General features: G+C 43.6%; 2 protein-coding genes across 8 annotated transcripts in view; one reads left to right on the top strand and one right to left on the bottom strand.

Annotated features, from left to right (window-relative positions):
• Positions 1-322: 322 nt before the first annotated feature.
• On the top strand, positions 323-16,699 carry IGSF10 (immunoglobulin superfamily member 10). The gene is made up of 6 exons (XM_075031201.1): positions 323-965; positions 2,913-3,042; positions 4,988-5,378; positions 6,103-10,491; positions 11,117-12,017; positions 12,960-16,699. Exons 1-6 carry the CDS (start codon positions 688-690, stop codon positions 14,866-14,868), a joined length of 7,998 nt encoding a protein of 2,665 aa, XP_074887302.1. The 5' UTR covers positions 323-687; the 3' UTR covers positions 14,869-16,699.
• Positions 16,700-17,440: 741 nt separating this feature from the next.
• MED12L (mediator complex subunit 12L) overlaps positions 17,441-22,418 on the bottom strand; it is a 151,085-nt gene continuing 146,107 nt past the window's right edge. For 6 of the 7 annotated variants that reach the window (XM_075031185.1, XM_075031188.1, XM_075031187.1 and 3 more), the window contains 2 exons: positions 18,666-18,747; positions 17,441-18,207 (listed from right to left, as the gene is read on the bottom strand). In XM_075031185.1, coding sequence (XP_074887286.1) covers positions 18,155-18,207; positions 18,666-18,747 — 135 coding nt within the window. In that variant the 3' untranslated portion in view covers positions 17,441-18,154. Of the gene's footprint in view, positions 18,208-18,665; positions 18,748-18,988; positions 19,143-22,418 lie in introns of all 7 variants that reach the window. The other variant, XR_012650876.1, reaches the window with a different exon arrangement.

Genomic DNA, 22,418 nt, shown 5'->3' with positions numbered 1-22,418 from the left:
GCGGCCCCGCCGGGGACTGCGGCCCCAGCGCGGCCCGGCGGGACCCGCCGCCGCCGCGCAGGTAGGGGCGGGCGGGGCTCGGCCTCCGCCGCCGGGCGGCCCCGCGGCCAGGTGCCGGGCGGGCTCGGCTCCCGGGCGCAGGTGGGGACGGACGGACGGACGGACGGGCGGGCGGGCGGACGGACGGACGGACGGACGGGCGGCAGTCCGCGGCCGCCGGGCCGGGAGAAGCGCTGCGGGGCGGGGGGGGCGGGGGGGGATCGACCGCGGGGCGGCTCGGCGCGCGGGCTTTGAAATTAGTTAATTTTGCTTGGGATAATTACTGGCAAGGAAGGAGCTGACGTGTTCCTTCCCGAGGATAAATTGCTAGCAGATTTATAGCCGCTCCGCATAACCGGAGTCGCGGTGTAATGGCAGCCAAAGACGACAGTTTCCACGTTTGCTTCCTTCAGAAATTAAAACTTTACCTGTAAGCAACAACTCGGGGCGCATCGCACTAAGATGAAGAAGTTGTGGGGCTGTTTCTTTAAAATGACAAACATTTTAGAACGTTGCACAGATACAAGCACTGAGGGGAAAACCAAGAGGTTTGGGGCTGGTTTGCCAGTTGGTTTTTCTTTCCAGTTACAAAGTTGTTCTTGTTCTCACAGCTTAAAACTGAGCAACTCGGCACGGATGTCACTATAAATGCCTGCGTGTTTCATTTTCCTTGTAGGAATCTGCCTGTTTGCTTTTGCTGTGAAGGGCGGTAGCCTAGTATTTTCCTGCAGGATGAAGGCAATCCGCAGAGGCAGACCCCGGTGGCTGGGGACCCTCCTCGCTCTCTGCCTGGCCGCCCTCCCCGGCGGCATCGCCTGTCCCAGGCTCTGCGCCTGCTATGTCCCCACCGAGGTGCACTGCACGTTCCGGTACTTCACAGCCATCCCACCGCGCATCCCTCCAAACGTGGAGCGCATCAACCTCGGGTACGTTTAACATCGAGATTTTAAATATTCTGACCGGTTACCTTTCAACACTTTGCAAAGCAGTAATGAAGAGTTTCCAGATTTAGGGCTAAAAACTAACCAAAGCAGTAAATAAACATTAAGAGCTTAATGTTCTGCAGTGTTCAGAAGCGGCTGCAGTCACAGCTAGCAAAGCCTAAGACCACCAGCACTAAGTGGAAGTTTGGGGGATGTATCACAGGGCATGTGAGAACTGCAGAAAGTTTTGAACTTAAAGGAATTCTTTTATATTACCTAAACATTTTGCATCTGTAACATGGAAGGAGTCTGAACTAGAGAGAATTCTTTCCGGGAAAAGATAGTTCAGAGCTCAGACAGCGGGCTGGAAAATTAGTACGTGTATTAAAATCTTCAGAGACTTTGCTGTGACTTTAGAATGTCACACAATGCTAGTATCTATGCTTTTATCTGTCAAGTTTGTGGGAAATAATACTCGTCTGAGCATTTCAGCCTCCAAAATGGTTCTGTTCTGCAAGTGGTTAAAAGGAACAGGGAATGGTTTATACCCAGGCTCGGCTGGCCCATTAACGCAGCTTCCAGCAAGTGTCCTTTGTCATACAATCAAATGACAAGACCCATCAGCAATATTTGACTGATCCTTGCATCAGTTTTGATATGCATAACCTTTGAATCATCGATATGTGTATGCAGACAATATAAAAGGAAGTTTTCACTGAAGTCTTCCCCCTCATCTGCCTTCTGCTTCCAGGCAACAGATCCAGATCCCAGCTCCCGTCTCCTGTCTGCCCTTTCCTTCCATTGATTTTGTCAATGTTGTCCAGAAGTGCTGTATATGGAGTCTTACAATTAAGTACCAGTACTTTTAGAGGACTGTGGGTTACCTGAGGTGTGGGACGTGTGTTTGAAATACATCAATTACCACTACAGAAAGGCCATCTATCTGACTGGTGAATTAATCCAACTTGTCACCACAGGGCATAGGAGGTGTGACTGCACTATGAGAAGAGTCCCTGCGTTAGCTAATCAGGTCATGCAAGTATGATAGTAGTCACGAAGTCAAGGGCATCGCAGAGTAGGTACTCAGTGTTTGCAAGGCTTACACACCACCTGCTAATTCTGGGATAGCGTAGCATCGCCACTGTCAATACCTGCGCTGGATAGACTTCGAGATGACCGATGGTCAAACCTCCTAGAGCAGTGCAGCTGTCACGTAAAGGGCGCTCTCTTTCATTTTTGGTTCCCTGTTTAAATCCAGCCTAGACTATCCATACTGTATGTATGCTCATGGAAATCAGGGGAGGCTGAGGCTACGTCTGCATTAACAAGTAGTGTGCACCACTGAACACCTGTGGAGTGGAACTAAAACTCAAGAGGTACAACTGGAAAGGGCGGACAGCATAGTCCAGCCAAGGACCAGGGAGGGACTGCAAGACACTCTGCAGAACGCACCTGCACCATAGGCTAGGCACAGCCATCGTCGTTCAGGTCCTAGGAGGAAGGGCTCACCCCAGTACCCTTGGTTTTACCTAGTTCTCAGTGGGCAGCAAAGGAGGCTCTTTTGTTCATGGACCCTCTGTGATACTGCAGTGTCGGGAAAGCCCTCGATGGAAAGAGGCAGCAACGTATCACCAACCTCTGCCATTACAGGAGCTCCTTGCTCTTCTGCACTGAAGCCCAAAACTGGCATTCTTGTCTGCACATTTTTGCAGTTACTTTCCCTATCCACTGTGAATACAGTCTTCAAAAGGCTGCCCTGAAAAAGTTACCAAATTTGGGGCTAATGTGAAGGAATGACTTAAAATTTCATCTTAGCAACCAGAAGTGCTATCTACCTTTATGCATTTCCAAAGAGTTGTTCTTTTGTTTTGGTTTTCTTTGTTTGTTTTAAAACTTGTGAAGTTTAGCTGTCTGACTAAACCCAGGTCTGGGATGAAATGTTTGTTACAGTTACAACAGCTTGCTTAAACTGACGGAAACAGATTTTTCTGGCCTGGAGAAACTGGAGTTACTGATGCTGCACAGCAATGAGATAAATACAATCCCTGATAAGGTGTTCAGTGATTTATGTTCATTACAGGTAAGAACTAAGTGACCTAATCTTAATTAAGAGATGACGTAATCTTAATTTTTGTTATGACTTTTAAGCAATCTGCAGTAACACTGACAAATGGAAGCAGACCAGTGGTCTGTAGCATTTTGGTTTCCTGTTTCTTATTGTATCCACGTGAAAGACAAGGGCCTTCAAGATCCAGTATCCTAATGGGAAATGTCTTTCCTTCACAGGTGGGCATTCAGGTACAGGTTAAAGAGCATGATGAACATATTGGTAGATATCTGTCAGCAATATCTTAACGGGCAACTGCAGCTGAAACTCTCTTTCACACGAGAGAGAAAGACTGCAGAGCTCCAAGTACTGCATCTGTGGTAGGAAACTTGTCTTCAGTTAATTTGTTAGTCAATTCCTGGGGTGTTTTTTTTGAGGATTGTTTTTCATCCATATTTGCCTTTCCCTTCAGTACAGTATAGTCCTGGCTCTTTCTATCCTTCATTAAAAAAATGCTCCTACTGAACAGAAACTGAACATGTTCCATATAAACATTTTAATGCTTTAAAAAAACTACAGTTCCTTGGTTTTATAATTTTATATATATTTGTGGAATTTTAAAAGGTAGTGTTTGATGCCTGTTTTGTTCTTTAACTGAAATATTACCTATTTATAAAATACTACATATATTTACATACATTGTAAAAAGTATTATACTATTATTTACATAGTAAATGTACAGTGTCATACAGGGATTCTGGAGCTATCTCCGTATCTCACTGTGCCATGCAGATATTCAATACATAAAGAAGTACTTAGATGATTATTTAGGAACAACCACTCCCAAGTAATTTGATGTACAGGTAACACTTATTGTCCAGTTAAATTTCCACCTAGAGCTGTTATTAACTGCTACAGAGAAATAATAATGTTGTAGCTGTGATGAACTAAGAACATGAGAAACCTGAACTGTTCAGACAGAAAACATGGCATTGGCTCAGTTGCTGGTTTTAGAGGATTAGGGGGCGCGGGGGGGGGGGGGGGGGGGGAAGGCAAAAACCAGACAAGCTTTGGAGCATACAGATCTTCAGGTTTCATTAACCCTCATAAAGGGTAGTTCTGTGCCTGAAAGCTTGCTTGTTAACTCCTTGCAACCGACTTAATAAAATATGGAGTCCTATAGGCTTTTCCTCCTTTATCAACAAGCACGATGGCAACACATACAGATAGCTTTAATGGAATTATATTTGGCAAATAAAATAAACTTGCATGTTATCGTGGTTTTGTACTGTTTTTCCTAATTAATATTCAAAATACAGAATTCATGACCATAACAGTATAATTCTAACAGGAAAAGTAACAACAAAAAGGGTGTCTTGGGTACCATATTTAATACTTTAGCAATATGCCACATTTGTTCATCTCATAGTTACGAATTTGACTTTTAACCTGTCAGCAACAAAATGGCACCTGAGAGTTGAGGTTTGGTAAGTACGCATCTCAAATGACCCAAATCCTGAAACTGGGAACACACTTAGCAGTTCTGTTGGTTAAACATAAAACAAAATGGACCGTTGCATGCATTTTTATAGTGGTAACACTGGCTGGAACAAAAATCACTACCACAATTTATGGTCAAATTCTGCTTACCCTTTTCATAAATGTGGTTTACTTGAGATTTTTTTGAGTGAGAAATAAGCATTGCTTTATTTTATTTTTAATCACTGTGTTTTGTAAATGTGACTGCAGAAGTGTCACCCTGATGGACTGTTGGAACAAGAAAGCATCCTTGTAGTCCTGCAACTAGCATTGCATTTAAAAATAATTCCTCCTACTCAGTTTTTTTCCAATCACTCGCATTACTGATCTGGTGAAGTACCTTCACTTCACAGAGTAATCATCAATCAAAATTTGTTAGGAGTCTTATAACAATATAACGTGGGTTAATATTATACACTTGTTACTTTTTCATCAACAGGTCTTAAAAATGAGTTATAACAAGGTCAGAGTACTTCAGCAGGATGTTTTTTATGGTCTGAAGAGCTTGGTACGGTTGCATATGGACCACAATAAAATTGAATTTGTAAATCCCAATGTTTTCTATGGACTCACATCACTGAGGTTGGTCCACTTGGAAGGAAATCTACTTAAGCAGCTTCATCCAGATACTTTTGTCACCTTGCGCTATAGCCAAATATTTAAAATATCCTTCGTGAAGCACATATATTTGTCTGACAATGTGTTGACTTCACTACCACAAGAACTGTTTTCCTACATGTCTGAGCTGGAGAGCATTTACCTTCATGGAAACCCATGGTCCTGTGATTGCAATCTACAGTGGTTTGCAGAATGGGCAAAAGAGAGACCAGGTGAGCCGAAGGCTTTGTTTATGCTTTTTAATCATGTTACAGCATCTCATTCTTTCTGATAAAGATAATTGTCCTTTATTTATTTATTTATTATCCCAGAAAAGACGGGAAGACAGGCGTTTTGTAGGTGCAGGTAATTGGGATAAACAGATTAATACCATTCAGTTTTCCCAGATTAAATTAATCTAGTGGTCGTAACCCATTCCCAAGTGCAGCTTCCCTTAACAGAACGTTTTCCTTGGCCAGTCTGAAGCTTCTGTGCCCCACAAGAATCCACAGGGAACAAGGAAGCTAATTTTTATGTAACTGCCAAGAGCGAAGGCCACATTGTACTCAATTCTTTGAAAAAGAAATAAGGAACAGGACTTGAGGACTTTCTCTGTTGCTGCCCTGAGTAGAGTTTGCACGTGATAGCGTAATGTTAGCCCCAAACTGCTAGAGCCTGTGTCTCAGGACAAAGCTAAGGCCATGTACCACAGCAGAGCCCTCCTGGCACGGTGTAAAACCACTGGGATGGAAGGGCACCACACTGAGCTGCAACAGTCCTTGAGCGGTTTCATCAGAGAAAATTCATAGTTTTTCTTAGGTTAATTTAGCTTTTCATAGGTTACTTTAAGATAAACTTTGTTAATATTTTATTCAAGAGACAACTTGCTGGTAGCTATATGTCCTTTTTAATACTAAAAATTATCACAAAAGCTTACTGCATTTTTCTTCCCTTCAGATGTTATAAAGTGCAAAAAAGACAGAAGTTCTGGTGGTCAGCAATGCCCAGTTTGTGCTAGTCCCAAAAATCGTAATGGGAAAAGCTTACTGGATATTCCTTCTGCATCTTTAACCTGCACTAAGCCAGCCATACATGACTCCCTGAAATTTAAAAACCTCACAGTGACAGATGATGGGGATTTCAGTTCCATATCTCCCAAGGACTTCATAGCTCCTATAGGATCCATGGTTTTGAACATGACTGACCAAGCAGGAAGTCGAGGTAACTTGGTTTGCACCATCCAAAAACCTAAAGAAATGTCTCCCATCTCATTCGACAAAGATGGCAACAGTACAGTACTCAAAACATCATTCTCAGCATTTCTTGTGTGTGGCATTGATTATGAACATATTCAGCAGCTATGGAGCATACTGGCACTGTACAGTAATTCCCCCTTAAAACTGGAAAGGAATGTCCTAGCAACTAATGTGCCTTTTATTAGTTACAAATATAAACAAATCTACTCTGAAAAAGATGAACTTTTTACCAATATAGAGACTGAACTGAGAGCTGAACCATCGTGGTTAATGCAAAGCAAAGTGGCATTACAGCTAGACAGGACAGCAACCACACTTAACACATTGCACATCCAGTACTTTACGGATGCTCAGATTATTTTGCCCAGTACTGACAAAAAACAGGTGAGAAATAACTGGACCATCATCTCCAGGGACAACAAAACACAGACAGAGCACACTGTTTTAGTCGGGGGGACCGTAGAACTAGAGTGCCAAGCAATTGGAGAACCAGCTCCTGCAATAGAGTGGATATTGGCTGATGGGAGCAAAGTTAGAGCTCCTTATATCAGTGAGGATGGAAGAATCATAGTAGTTAAAACTGGAACATTCACATTACGGACAGCTGATACTTTTGACACTGGGCTTTACCACTGCATAGGCACAAATTACAACGATGCAGATACTCTCACATTTAGGATTACTGTGGTCGATCCCTATGTGGAACACAATAGTGTAAATGGAGCCCAACGTTCTACGTGTGTTGGCAGCACACTTTACCTTCCCTGTACCTCCACTGCTGTTCCAGATGCTGCCATTAGTTGGGTGTTACCTGAGCATGCAATTCTTCATCATTCTGTAAGAAACAAACATATTTTTGACAATGGTACCTTGAGAATACAAGGAGTAACAGAGCGAGACAGTGGCTACTTTCAGTGTGTTGCAGCCAACCAGTATGGTGTTGATCTTTTGGTTTTCCAAGTGCTAGTTAGAAAGGATAAAACCACTCTAAAGAAAAAGCATGTAGATGTGGGAGAATGGGAAGAGGGTGATGGCTCTGGTAATGCAATGCTGGCCTCTGCTACAACACAGAAACAGCCTTTAGCTACTCTGGCTACCCTGACAGCTAATCAGGAATCTGCTGCCTCAGCATCCAGAAATCAGGTCGCGCAGAGTGCACACAAAAGGAACAGCTACGGGAAGATGACTTACAGGCCCTACAGGGACAAAATAAGCAGGCAGTTTCGAGGACACAGAAGACAGTTTGTTTCCTCAGCCAGGAGAGTTGATCCACAGCGCTGGGCAGCCTTGTTGGAGAAAACAAAGAGGAACTCGATGTTGATAGAAAAACGAGGAGAAGTTGCAACAAAACCACCTATTCAAGTCAGTAAGTTCTCAGAAGTACCTGAGCATGAGGAGGAAACATCTGGTGATCTTGTATCTCCAGAAGAAGAATTCACGATGCCACTAACAGAGACAGCCACTGTATCTACTCTGGGGAGAGCAATGGAAAGCGTGATAACTGCAGGGCCTGAGACAACTGCAAGTAACACTCCTGCTAGGACAACCTCTCTCCTGGTTGCAGAGGCAGTAACTCCCCTACCCTCTCCTTTCTCACAGTCTGTGTCATCTGACAGCAGAAGGCCACAAACACATCTAACACCTACAAACTCATGGGAAAGATCTGATTTAAGTCAAATATCAGCAAATGGTATTAAACAATCAGCTATATCAAATGGAGCAAGCAGAACATCTACACTCTTCCCTGCTGGGCAAAGGTCAGTATATTCTGGGCAAAGTAATAACCAGCATTTAAAATCTGTATCTACAACACCCATGACAGATGTTACAGACACCAGCAAGTCTGTAACTTCCCAAAATGCAATGGACAAGCTACATGTTTTTACTGAGTCTATTGATAAGATTTCCACCAAAACAGATCACCAGATATCTGTAGTGACTGTCAGTGAACCAAGTCCTGAATTTGGTCACATTTATTTTCATAGTACTCAGAAACAAGTAACTCCTAAGCCACCATTGGCCTCAACTATCATTACTCATCAGCAAATTCAGATTATTCAGGACGTTACAACGCACACACCCCAGGGCCAGCAGCAATATGGAAGACGAAGGAAAATTTCTGGTAGGAGACAAATTGTTAGACCAGGACGTATTCCAAGTACGAAAGAGCACAGATACAGTTTTGGGAGGCCAGGATCTGTCAGAGGAAGTACGACTGTGACTGCAGATGTTCAACTGAATATGAAATATGTATCAAATTTACCAACCTTAAATAATTCAAGCAGCTCCATCAACCCACTTAGCCCAGAAGCACCTCTGTCCTCCCCCTCTACCATGAATATGCTATTGGAGCACCCAGTGGGTACTCATCAAAAGACAGCATTCCTCAGGGAAGAGGAAAGTGAACCTAGCGCAAGGCAAAAAGCTACGACAACAGTCACGCCTTTCATTACAAGGGGCACCCAAGATAATCCTCAATGGAAATTAGAGAGCAGTGCTCCATTTCAGACAAATGCTGATATCCAACCTTTTAGCATCAGACTACCAACAATGGGAATTCACACAGCTCATATTGCTACAGAAATTACACATACCACAAGCGCTGAGACATCTTCCACCCTTGAATCGGTCTCACCCAGCATTAAGCCTAGAACCTCACCAAAAAATTCCCAAAGAGGAAAAATTACTTGGGAACATCTCTTTGGAAATGGTACACAAAAAGTGGTTCTGAAGAAGCTACCAAAACAACGGACAGATAGATTTCCATCAACAGAGGTATCGTCCATGCTTCCTAAAATTATGGCAGCATTATCTACGTGCAAAACATCTCCTTTGCACTGTACGCCTATTTCAACAGGTGGGAATCACAGCAGTGGCTTCCTGTCTTTAAACAAACCCATTCATTATGGCAATGGTAAGTCAGAAGAACATCTTCCCACTGCAAAACCGCATTCTTACTCTAATCTTGCAACTAGCGCAACTGAAGAAATGGATGTAACAAGTCTGAAGCCAACAGTTACACCTATTAGTACTCCTCAAAGTGACACCAAAAGTAAAATATTCAGAGTGGGAAGAAAGAGAAGTCAGAGGAGGAAGAGGCCCCCTAAAACATCTACTTCACAAAGCCTGACTGCCGGCCGCAGCGCTGCAGCGATTCTCTCAGTGAATACAGCCACGCCTGTCATGACAACAGTTAAATCGGGAACTACGCCTACAAGTTTTATGCCTGCAAAACCTCTCGCTGAGAGTGCAAGCGCAGTCTCGGTGACAGAAGTGCCAGCACTGTGGATCCTTAACGTACCAGTGGTACCTCAGCACGTGCCCACAGCAGCCACGCAGACATCGGTGACCCCTGTCACACGGAGGAACATCCAGTCAGCCACGTTACCACCCAGCAGTCGTACTCCTCAGAGCCCCACCATGCCAATCCAACCTTCCAGCACCACAAGCGCACGACCTGCCACAGTCTGTGCAACATCTGGGTCAGAACCGACTCAGCAAACCAAAGCCACCACCGCAACGGCAGGTGAAAACTCACGTCTGAAAACGGAACAGAGGGTTATCCAAGAAAACCACGTAGCCCAGCCCACAGTCCCAGCCAGCACCGAGTCAAGTGCTCCTGCTGCAAACACAGACATCGCTCCTCGCAGCGCTCAGCATCCCACCCCACTGCCAGCCCCAACAGCAGCCGTGACGCCTGCACGTACTGCGAGAACCACCTCACCTCTGGGAGCAGGAATCAAATTCTGGCAGAAGCCCTTTGCTGAAGTCACAGAGAGAGGCAACACATTAACTGTCAATACACTGACCACACTGAAGTCATCACAGATGGCGACTCCGCGTGCTCCTCTGTGGGGAAGGGACAAGGACAGTTCTGTCAAAGGCTGGTCTGAAAAGAGACAAGGTCAAGAAACTATCACCACCAATCCTGTAGCCTTGGAGTCTTTAAGTAGAAATCATTTTGCAAAGCCCAGAATAATTGGAGGAAAATTAGCTGCTTTTACCGTGCTAGCTAATTCAGATGCTTTTATTCCTTGTGAAGCTACTGGTAACCCTCATCCAACAATACAGTGGACCAAGATATTGTCAGGTAAGCTTGATAAACCTCTCTAGAGTTTACCTTCCATTATAGTCTTGTCATTTGGCAGATGTTTTGTGTGCCAAACTCAAGTATTGCTTCATTTAGGAGTACCGTGAAATATCAGTGAAAAGCTGAGCTTGGAAACAGTGAAAAAGAAAGATATTCCAGCACACTTGAAGTGTCTTACTGCTAATTATGAAACAGTTCTCTAGGGAAATAATAAAAAAAGAAATATATGATCTATATTTAACTATAATTCTGTGCTTATTGTGGGAAGATTTCAGTATTTATTGTATGTTACCTGCTATTTCAGAACAGTGAGATGAGTGAAGAGAAAAATCTGTCTGTGTTAACAAACCATCAAATCAAAGCTATGCCAAAATATTTCTGAATATGCAAAGCCCCATCTGCTTTATCCAAACTTTGTCTCTAGTGAGGACTAAGCTTTGTTTTTACCTTAAAGCTTTGTCACTGTATATGCAAAATACTGTTATTTCTCTCTTTCTTACCACTAGCGTCTTGGTTATTTGGGCAAAGTAGATCAGGATAGGGAAAGTGTTTTCAGGGACAGAGTAAAAAGAAACAGAAGAGAGAGATTCTGACGTGCTGTGCTGTTGTCCCCTTGCCTCTGTAGGGACCGATGCTCTAGGAGGCCGAGGTGACAGCAGATGGATGGTGTTTGCCAACGGCACGCTCTCCATCACCCAGGCGAGCCTGGAGGACCGTGGGCAGTACCTGTGCACCGCGGCCAACCCGCATGGCACGGCACGGCTCCTGGTCACCTTGTCGGTAGTGGCCTACCCGCCCCGCATCACTGGTGGAAGGTGGCAGCTCCTCACCGCTCACTCCGGAAAGCCCGTGGCAGTGAAGTGCAAAGCTGAGGGCAGGCCTCCTCCCACCATCTCCTGGGTTCTAGCAAATAAAACACACATCTCCGACTCTTCCGCAGGAAATAACAAAGTTCATGTGGAACCAGACGGCACTCTAATTATCAAGGAAGTCACCGTTTATGACAGGGGCCTCTACATGTGCATGGCTAAAAACCCAGCAGGCACTGACACGCTGGTTGTAAAACTGCAGGTCATTGCGGCACCTCCCGCTATTCTGGAAGAGAAGAGGCAACGTGTTGAAGGAATGACGGGGGAAAACCTGAAGCTCCCTTGCACCGTGAAAGGGAATCCTCAGCCCACTGTCCACTGGGTCCTCTTTGATGGCACAGTGGTGAAACCTCTGCAGTTTGTAAACACAAAGCTGTTCCTGTTCTCCAATGGTACCCTCCACCTCAGCAACATCGCCCCTGCTGACAGCGGGAATTACGAGTGCATAGCCACAAGCTCGACTGGCTCGGAAAGGAGGGTGGTGAGCCTCGTGGTGGAACACAGAGATACACTTCCAAAAATAGCTACTGCCTCTCAAGAAATGACTCAGTTGAATTTTGGGGATAAGTTGCTTCTGAACTGCACAGCGACTGGGGAGCCAAAGCCCAGGATCATCTGGAGGTTACCCTCCAAGGCAGTTGTTGACCAGTGGCACAGGTAGGAGTCTTTTTTTTTCCCCTCACCTCTTTGAAACTTCAAACGCTGTCTTCTCTGGTGCTTGCATAAGAGACTGTTACATCACTGAAACAAAACATTGTAAACTAAATACACTTTTAAATGTTTAACAGTGGTGAAACATCTGTGATGATGGCTTGTTATTATACATCTACTAACCCATCACATCAATTGTCACAAGTGGGTGAGGTCTTACCAAAATTTATACAAGTCATATTTGAATTAAGAAACTAATGTTAATCATGCACTGGCTGAATTTGTCATTTTATAGGAGGAAAAGTTATAAGAGATTTGTGAAGTAGAACTGAGGAGGAAGAGGCTTTGGTAGTCTCTGCCGAGTCTACCTTTGAGGGTCTCCCCCTGCCAGTAACACTTCACCTTCACTTTGGGAGAGGCAGTCCCAGATCAGGATGTTCCTAGCAGGCTCATGAGAACTCGCAGCTGGGCTGAGGAGGGAGATCCAGGTCTGTGCCCTGCTGCAGGAAAGGCAGCTAGAGAGTAATCACTTGGTGCCAAGTGTTGTTCTGGACAAAATGTAGCAGCACTGCCAGCTACTCCTGGCCAGGGGCAAGTGCTGCGGGTTATCTGCAAGGAGAAGCACGAGGGAGAGGAGCAGAAGCTGGTGGGATGAGGGACAAAGTTCAACAGGCTCATTTGTTCACAGAACAGTTTTCAGCAAGGCAGAGGCAGCTTTGTGCACCGACACAGAGTCAGCGAGCACGTGCACATCCACATAACAACAAAAGTGGCAACACATCAGTTATAACCCACTGGGTAGGCGGGTGATGTGGACACGGTGCCTTTGGAGAGAACTTCTGCATTGCATCGTGCTGTTAATACTGTCCGTCACTTTCAATGCTCAGTATTCACCTCCAGCATTCTGTTCCATAATTCTTTTCCTCTTTATCCATCCCCTGCCAACAGAATGGGAAGTCGAATCCATGTCTACCCTAACGGATCCTTGGTTATTGAGGCAGTTACTGAAAAGGATGCAGGTGACTATTTGTGTGTTGCAAGAAACAAAATTGGAGATGATCTGATACTGATGAAAGTCAGCATCACAATGAAACCAGCCAAGATTGACCCGAAACAGCATTTCAAGAAACTGGTGCCATACGGAAAAGATTTCAGAGTGGACTGCAAGGCCTCTGGGTCACCCGCACCAGAAATATCCTGGAGCTTGCCAGATGGTACAGTGATCAATAATGCGATGCTGGCAGATGACAGCGGACACAGGTCTCGCAGATACGTCCTCTTTGACAATGGAACTCTGTATCTCAACAAAGTGGGAGTAACAGAAGGAGGAGATTATACCTGCTACGCTGAAAACACACTGGGAAGAGATGAAATGAAGATACGCATCACGGTCATCATGGCAGCCCCTCAGATAAAGCACAATTACAAGACATACGTTAAAGTGAAAGCTGGAGGTATAGCATTACTGGACTGTGAAGCTGTTGGAGAACCCAAGCCAAAAATATTCTGGTTGCTACCTTCCAGTGACATGATCTCCTCGTCAACAGCCAGACACTTCCTGCACGCCAATGGTTCTCTATCAGTCAGTCAAGTCAAACTGTTAGATGCTGGGGAGTATATGTGTGTTGCTCGTAATCCTGGAGGGGACGATACAAAATTGTATAAACTGGATGTTGTTGCTAAACCACCTATCATAAATGGTTTATATGTGAACAAAACAATCATGAAAGTGACGGCAGTGAGGCATTCAAAGAAACAAATTGACTGTAGGGCAGAAGGGACACCTCCCCCTCAGATTATGTGGATCATGCCTGATAATATTTTCCTAACAGCTCCATATTATGGGAGCAGGATTGTAGTACACAAAAATGGGACACTTGAGATTCGGAATATAAGGCCTTCTGACACAGCAGAGTTTATCTGTGTGGCACGTAATGATGGGGGAGAGAGTATGTTGGTGGTGCAGCTGGAGGTATTAGAAATGCTAAGACGACCGATATTTAAAAATCCATTCAATGAAAAAATAACAGCCAAGCCTGGGAAAACCACCACCTTGAATTGTTCTGTGGATGGAAACCCTCCACCTGACATCAGTTGGATGTTGCCTAATGGCACATGGTTTTCCAGTGGCATCAAGACTTCCCAGTTTCTCACAGGAAGCAACGGTACCCTTACCATCTATAATCCTGATGGAGGCAAAGCAGGAAAGTATCGCTGTGCTGCTAGGAACAAAGTTGGCTACATTGAAAAGCTGATCATCTTGGAGGTTGGCCAGAAGCCCAATATTCTCACTCATCCAACGGGGCCAGTGAAGGGCATTAGCGGGGAGTCATTATCGCTTCACTGCCTGTCTGATGGGAGTCCCAAACCAAATACAGCATGGACTCTGCCAGGTGGCTATGTGCTGGATCGACCGCAGATCAACTGGAAATACATTCTGCTGGAAAACGGTACTTTGGTTATACGAGAAGCCACCATTCACGACAGAGGAAATTACGTGTGTAAGGCCCACAACAACGCCGGAGACTCCTCCATAACTGTTCCTGTTGTTATTGTAGCCTATCCCCCGAGGATTACGAACAGACCACCGCAGACCATACACACGATGCCTGGTGCAGCACTTCAGCTCCACTGCGTAGCACTGGGAATACCAAAACCAGAAATTACCTGGGAACTACCTGACCACTCGGTACTCCCTACAGGTCACCAAAGCCGAGCACCTGGGAGTGAACTGCTTCACCCCCCAGGGACGTTAGTCATCCAGAATCCCCAGCCCTCAGATTCTGGCGCGTACAAGTGCACAGCGAAGAACCATCTTGGCAGCGATTTCACAGTAACATATGTTCACGTCATTTGAGTAAGAAATACAGCATGAATGACTGTTAACAAAGTCTACAGCTGGACTGAGTTCATTCTTGGAGTAAGTTTAATCAAAGGCAGCCATAGGCGTCTTAAGTGCCTAAATACATTTACAGCATTCAATCTGCAATGACCATGCAAAAAAAGTGAGGAAGAACTTGGGGAAAATTAGATCTAGCATTATTACCTAACATTGGTTCTTTCAGTGATTAAATGGATTTAAATTAAAACAAAGTTAAGGCACTTTTGCTCTGCTAGCAAACATTTAGACTATCAAATAAAATTACTTTCTGGAAATGTACCTAGAGATCTCCAGTAAAGGATAGACTTCTTCGTATTAGTTTAACATTGTCCACTTTGTATGACTATCATGAGCATGGATCACATAAAGCAAGAGTATCTGAGAACCAAAGAGCAGATTTTACTGTGATGCAGATTACCTTCTTAATATGTTTGACTATTTAGTATTTTTTTAATAAATATTCAATGATGAAACAAGTAGTGAAGTATTTTTAATAATACAGCTCTGTTTCACACAGTCTTTTGCAGAACTGTGGGATGATAACATCCAGAACAACTTTGTTCTCATTTTTAAACGAGAGTAAGCTCTGTTTAGTGCTGTTTAGCAAAAGTGTACAGACTGTGTGTATAATTTGGTATAATTTTCATATCGTCTCAAAAGCATTTTTTAAAGACTTCTCACTAGAAAACAATTGTCTCAATTTGCATATAAATTTAGAATTCTGATTTCTCAATTCAGCAGATGGGTCTAAGAAGCAACCTTCTGTACATAAGGGAAAAATGCCTTCACAATGGTAGGAAGTGGTTACCCACGCATTTTACAGTAATGAATCACAGATTGGACTGGTCAAATAAATCTTTAGAAGACTAAGCCAGTAACTAAAGCTCAGCATTTCTTATTTTCTTCCTAAGAGAGAGATTAATGTCAGGACTGAGAGGTCAAAATACATGCAATGCAGCCTTTCCCCTAAAATTTGGAAATTGGGGACCTATCTGTCTCCTGGAAGAAATGGCGCTGTCCCTACAGTCCCAGCTTGTCCCGCAGCCGCAGCGCCCAGCACTGCCTGATGCCGCTGGAGCGGACCAGAGACGGCATGGCTGAAGCCAGGGCTGTTGGAAGGAAGCGGTCTCTTCGTTCATTACAGAAAGTCTGACGGATGTATGAAGGGTTCAGTGTAACTGTCCTCTGCCTCATGAACAATCCGGCTCTTTACATCATCTAAAATAATAAAAAAATCCAAGAACGGTAACACGTCTCTTTTGGGCCTGTAAGATACCGCAGTGAACCTCCTCAGTCCTGATGTGACAGCAGCACCTGAACCGCATGCAGTAACATCTCTCGGCAGCAGCTGATTAGCACACAAGACGCTCGTCAGTGAGAAAGTATTCGAGTGCCAAGAGCTAAATGCAGATTCTACCTCATCACAATCAACCTGGGGAATTTTAAATTTTTTTTAATTGAAGACTATAACCTCAGCTTGGATTGCTTTTGTGCTGGTTTGATCACTTCCTGACATCAACCACATACAGTTTGCTGTGCACTTGTTCTCTCCTTCCACAGTGCTGATGGAGTTGTAGCCACAAAGTGGTTGGATTACATGAATCTCACTGGTTAATATCTGTAATAGCTTTAGCTACTATGAAGAACAGTCAATCTCCTTAAAAAATCCTGAACAGAAATAATTTTAACATGAGTAAGACTTACCTGACTATTGTAAAAGCCAATCAAAATCTACTTTTCTACAGATTTCCGTGTAGCAAGTATTATTTCATTAGCTGGCTGTACTGCCTCCCAAGTCCTCTGAAGCTTGCGCAGTGCAGTCTTACCCCTTCCCCACAGAACACCTGACTAGGATACCACCTATAAACTCTTTGTATGGTAAATTAAGCAAATTGAGTTAATACAAAACAGGGGAAAAACATTCCTATGTATATTTTAAATGCCCTGCATGTTCCACTTTCAAAATTAATGGATTTAAAAAAAACCCCAAACATATAGACTAACTCCTAAATTACATAAAATAGTAATAAATTTATTCTGTTTTTTTCAACTCTAATACGAGCAAAATTATGATGTATTTGTACAGGTTTGAATAATAACGATTTGTTTGTGGCAATTTTGATTTATCATTTACTTGTGGTTTTGCACTCAGCCAATAATACATAATGCCTTACACCACTGAAACTCACCCAGCAATCAAGACTCAAACCTGGAATTTTAAATACTTACCATACAACATTGGCAGCAGACACAGGTAACAGGAATAACTCACTTCAGGCGGCTTCAGTATGACAAGCTGTCAGCTACAGAACTGCTGGAACCACAGCAAGGACTTTAGTGGCTTTTCCACCCTCACGTTGTGAAAGCTGGTACGAGATCTGTTAGTGAAGGCATCAAGTGAGACACGGAGATTCATTTCCTGGGAGGCTCTACCAGGACCCGGAGATTTCCCTATGCGAGCAGAGCAAAACCCGCCTTGACCGTTCAATCCTTGTTACTGTGTCGTGCACTCCATTAGAACTGATCACCAGTGAGCTTGATATTAAAAACACCAAATATGAAACACTGCTACTTCTAGTAGGTTTATTAACATTACATTGTGGCTTTTAATATAAACTTTAAGAAGTTCTAATACAAGCAATAAACCCACTTCAGCACCTTCTTACCACAATAAGAGCAAGAGAAAATTGGTACTTTAAACAAAGAACTTTATAAAGTGCATATGAAAATTGCAGTCAAATAAACACAATTTAAATTGATGCTCGTTCTACCAAGAAAGAAAGAGGTGAACATTTTAATGAACAAATTAACTTTTATGCCAAAATCGGAAGTGCCTTTCAGTTCAGTAGTTTGGTCCAGTGCAGTTCTTTAAAAAAAAAAAAAAAACCAACACAAACCAACAAAAAAACAGAAACAAGAATAAAAAACCAAAAGAAGTGTTTCCCACAAATAAATAAATCCAGCATTCTTTGTCCCCTTTAAAAGTAACAGGACCTAAAAAGCACCAAATTCATAAAATCTGCAATAACATTCTTCAAATAGGCCCACAAGTCCATACATTTAAATCTAGTTAAATGCAAAAAAAAAATTCCCCAAACCCAAAAAACCCACCTTGTTACATACTCACATCAACTGCAGCACAAAAAATAATTATTGAAATAATAAGAAAATTAAAGACTGCTTTCTAGCAATAACTAGTGCATTGAATTTTGAATGTTCTGTTCTTCAGTGCAAACGTAACATGACGCCTTCCATCTCTGATTCAGAAGTGTGAAGGATGCCCGTACTGGTTCACTCCTTGTTGTGGCTGGTTACCTGGTTGATAAAGCAAAGGGAAGTGTTTGTGCCTCGTGACTGTACTCTACAGAAATACAGAAGAATACCTGTATTTCATGCAGTGGTAGCAAGCAACAGTCAATACATTCCCTTATATACCTAGCGCACGCAAGAGGTACTGATTTCCTCGGGGACTTTGCCTTCAGTAGGACTAAAGAAGTGAGGGGAGAAAACACACAGCAAACTGTAACTGGGCCACCAGCTCCAGTCCTGTGGGTGCCTCGGGCTTCTCTGGAGACCAACAGAAATCTGTAGGACATACTAGCACCAGAACTTTGGTATTGCATCACTACTGGGTTGGGTAACCAGTTGTCAGCAGGAAAATTACTTATATGTATATATGGCAGTATTTAAATAGGCAGAACATCTCCAGAAAGAGAATTCCATATTCAAATAAACATCTATATTTATGTACAGCTATGCACACACATGCTTACTAGAGAGCTGCTTCTGGAGCTGCCTGACCAGCGCCGCTGTCTGTTGTTGCTGCTGTGTCTGTTGTAAGCCTTGCCTTGGAAACTGCAAAAGAAACATGCAAGATGAAAGAAATACGCACAGCACAAGTGCCACGTCAGGTAACTGCAGAAATGTTCAGCTTGTGCTGCCCTGACAGCGCTGGCAGAGCAGGCGGAGGGGGACAGCAGAAGGCAGGCGTGCCTCCTCAGTGGGTCCTGACTGGATTTTAACAGCACAGCAAGGACACATGGAGCACGCTTAGAACTTACAGAACTTTTGTTCTCTTCGTTCCCTGAAACCTTACACATTCCCAGCTGTGTTACAGGTATCACGTGTGTCCAGCCAGACACAAGGGACAGAGTCTGTCTTTTCTACCTCTGGAGAGGCCAGTATTCATCTTGCAAGTCCCTCTAAGCAGCTCTGCTGTCTGCATTGTTCAAAGACAAGGCAAATCCAAACTGCAAATCAAAATTAACAGCCTTTTTAGCATTTTTAAACACTTACATGTAGTTGAAGCATAAATCAAAAGAAGCTTCTAAGAAAGTATTTTTCCCAGGGCAATGGCACTTCAGACAGAGAGAAGGCTACGCACAAAGCACAGGTTGTTCACTGCGCTGCACACCTGCTGCAGGGTGATAGCTGCACACTCAATTCTTGGCTCCAGTGGAACGGCAGGCAGATCAGTGCCCAGCCAACTGGGCCAACTCCTCCACGGAGCAAAATAATCACTGTTCTGATCCTCACCCGAAGCCCACAGGGGTCGAGACAAGGCCCTTCCAGTCCATGGCACTAAGCACAAGGGGATTAGACACAAAAAGCTTCCAGATAAATCTGCTGTTAATGAATTAAATCATTACTTCAATCACTTTGAAAGTACTCGTGGTGTAAATGCATTCACTTTCACAAATTTGCACCCTATTTATGCTTGCATCAAAGCAGAATTTAGTCTTTAATTGGTCCATCTGACAGCATGCATTACTCCCTAGCTAGCTGACCCATGAAGTCTATTCGTCAAGTAAGGACGGGTAGCAGAACAAGCACCGCTTTGCTTTCCATGCTTCTGGCTGTCATTCAGAAAAAAAATCATTCTTTTAACAACTTTTATTGATCATCTACCTCTGTGTCAGAGCACTGAATACACTGCACACCACACTACTGAATTACGACAGACAGACCTGACACAGACTGTCTGCGTGTGTACCATTGGGATAGACACCTCCGGTGCCAAAGGTCTGCATGTACAAGAAGCATTTCTTCCCTTGGAAAACGTGTCACCCGTATGAAAGAAAAACGTCTGTGCACCAGCTCTCTCAGACTCCCAAGGACAGAGAGCTGACGGCACAACTCCCTCATACTTACCTACTCCTGGGAGGGATATCATGATGAATGAGGTACTGCTATGCTAGCAAGCACAAACCAAACCAAGGCTTCACCATTTACTGTCTGTCTTATCCTCAGGGCCTCTAAGCTCTCTAGATCTGTTTCCTAAGCCCCGGAACTTTCCTTCTCACTAGATCTGATGAAAATGCATGTGCTTCTAATTAAGTGATTTTTTTGTGCTTCTGCACAAGGACACACAATACACCTGACCAGTTTGAAAACCTGGTGTGCTGAATAAAAATGGAGTTATTCAATACTCTAATAACATCATACATGCTACAGAAAACGCCCATGCTTTGTTTCAGTGAAACCTTTTGCTTACTGAAGGGAGTTTCAGTGTTTTACAAGACTTCAGCATCTTTTCCCTTTCTGAAACCAAATCCTTTACTTAAAATACGTTGTGTAATCTTCTGGCTAACAGTCCTTAGTAAATGCTGAGGTTAGTCAAAATTATTAACCACACCAGGGTTTCTTGGGGACACGAAACCAACACACAGAAAGCTTTCTGCCCTGCTAAGTGCTGGAAGAGGAGCCTGCAGCCCTGCAGGTGCTCTGTGTCTGTGACAGCCTCTCACACACAGTTTGTTCATGATATAAACACTATTAAGAAAAACTCAAAAGTGGATGAAAACTATATTTCAATAGATATCAAATAAACGTCTTTCACTTATCCTTACTCTTGCACTTACAAGCTGCTTCCGAGTTTCTCTATCAGATCACGTTGATTAATGCTTTTAAACTCGGAAGCTAGCAATTTCAGCATTACTGTATTTTCTCCAGTTTTCTATAGCAAACTTTTCTAGTTCTCCTCATCTACCTTACGCATGTCTGGAAAAACTGCCCAAATGCACGAAACAAGCATAATGACATTGTAAATTCAGTGGATGTGTCCATAAAAATTATGTGGTAGTGATAGTGATTTGGTAAAATCATTCATTAAACTATAAAGGCTCCAATGCAGCACACAGGAATGTCTCAAAAGTAATTTTGTTTGTACAGTTGTCTTCATGCAGCTCTGTTTTACAACTAACGATTTAATTTAAGAGGATCTTCAAACAATAAAACCCATTTCTTCCCCAGCCTGTTAGCAGTACAACCTAAAAATCAAAGGCCCGAGGTCACTAACAGTGACCCGTGACACCACTTAAGGCAGGGACTGGACTTTGGCAGTGGTGGAGCTGCCAGCGTCCCCAGCTGACGCCAGAGGGAGCGGAGGGAGCGCGGATGCTTGCACAAACACAGCACAAGCACGGCAACGGGGAGAAATGCCAACCATCAGCACCTTACGTTTCCAAGTGAAGGCTTTTCTTAGTGTTACAGCAAAAACTAGTTCCACAATTAGCCTCAATTGTATACGTTATCCTGTTTTCACTTCAAAATATTACAAAGGCAGAAAAATGCACCAATTTATATGCATCAGCAGCAACTACAGATTTCTCATCAAGTTTAAGTTTTTAAAGTTAGCAAGGGTTATTCATTATTACTATGATATATTAATTAGGATAACACTCATAAAAATGCATAGCACAGCAAGCATAAACAGGAATAAACTGCAGCAGCAAGGCGTTAATTTACCTCAGCCTGCTGCTCTGGGACAACTAAATGGCATCTTTAGACCCCCAGAAAAAAAGACCCCTGACTTTTCAGTAGGGCTTAGAGCACTTGGTTCTAGATCAGATTTTCAAAATAGTCATTTATTTATGCTGCACTAGGAGTAAGACTGAGGGTGACTTTAAAGCATCACATTGTTTTCCCCCTCTGAATTGACACAAAGAGATTTAAGGCTGTCTGGGCAGTCTCATTTTACTGGTGATGGAAGAGAGATGTACAGAATTAGAAAAGCAGCGGTACCCATTTTTTAACTATATTGCCAAGTAATTCTCAAAAGAACTGCTATGGGTGGTTATTTACATTCTTTGGGATATTAACCATTAGTTTTAAATCAATATTGCTAAGTGCAACTTCAAAAAGATGTGTTGAAATGAAGCGTTTGAACTTTTCCTATCTTTTTTCAGCCAAATCGATGTGTCATTGTTGGCCCAACTTTGGTATCAGTTTTGACTGAACTGGTGAATGAACCACGAAAGCGCAGGAGGCAGCGCGCGCTCCAGTCCTAGAAGGAGCAAACTCAAATGCGCTGCTGCAGAGGCGCTGGGGCTTGAGCAGGGCAGTGCACGAGCCCTCCTTGCCAAGGCCTGCGTTCAAAGCTGCACTTGCCTCCCCATCAGAGGTCAGCAGGCGAGGACACCTCCAGCAACACCTCAGTGCACGCATAACCCCCCTCTTGCCACATTTTGGCACGATGGACGCAGTTACACAGTCTTCTGTGGACAGATGCAATTTTCCTCTGCCTA

Source organism: Buteo buteo, chromosome 7 (assembly GCF_964188355.1).
Source record: "Buteo buteo chromosome 7, bButBut1.hap1.1, whole genome shotgun sequence".
Taxonomy (NCBI): Eukaryota; Metazoa; Chordata; class Aves; order Accipitriformes; family Accipitridae; genus Buteo; species Buteo buteo.
The sequence above is the reverse complement of the archived record's forward strand: the minus strand, read 5'-3'. Positions and strand labels throughout refer to the sequence as shown.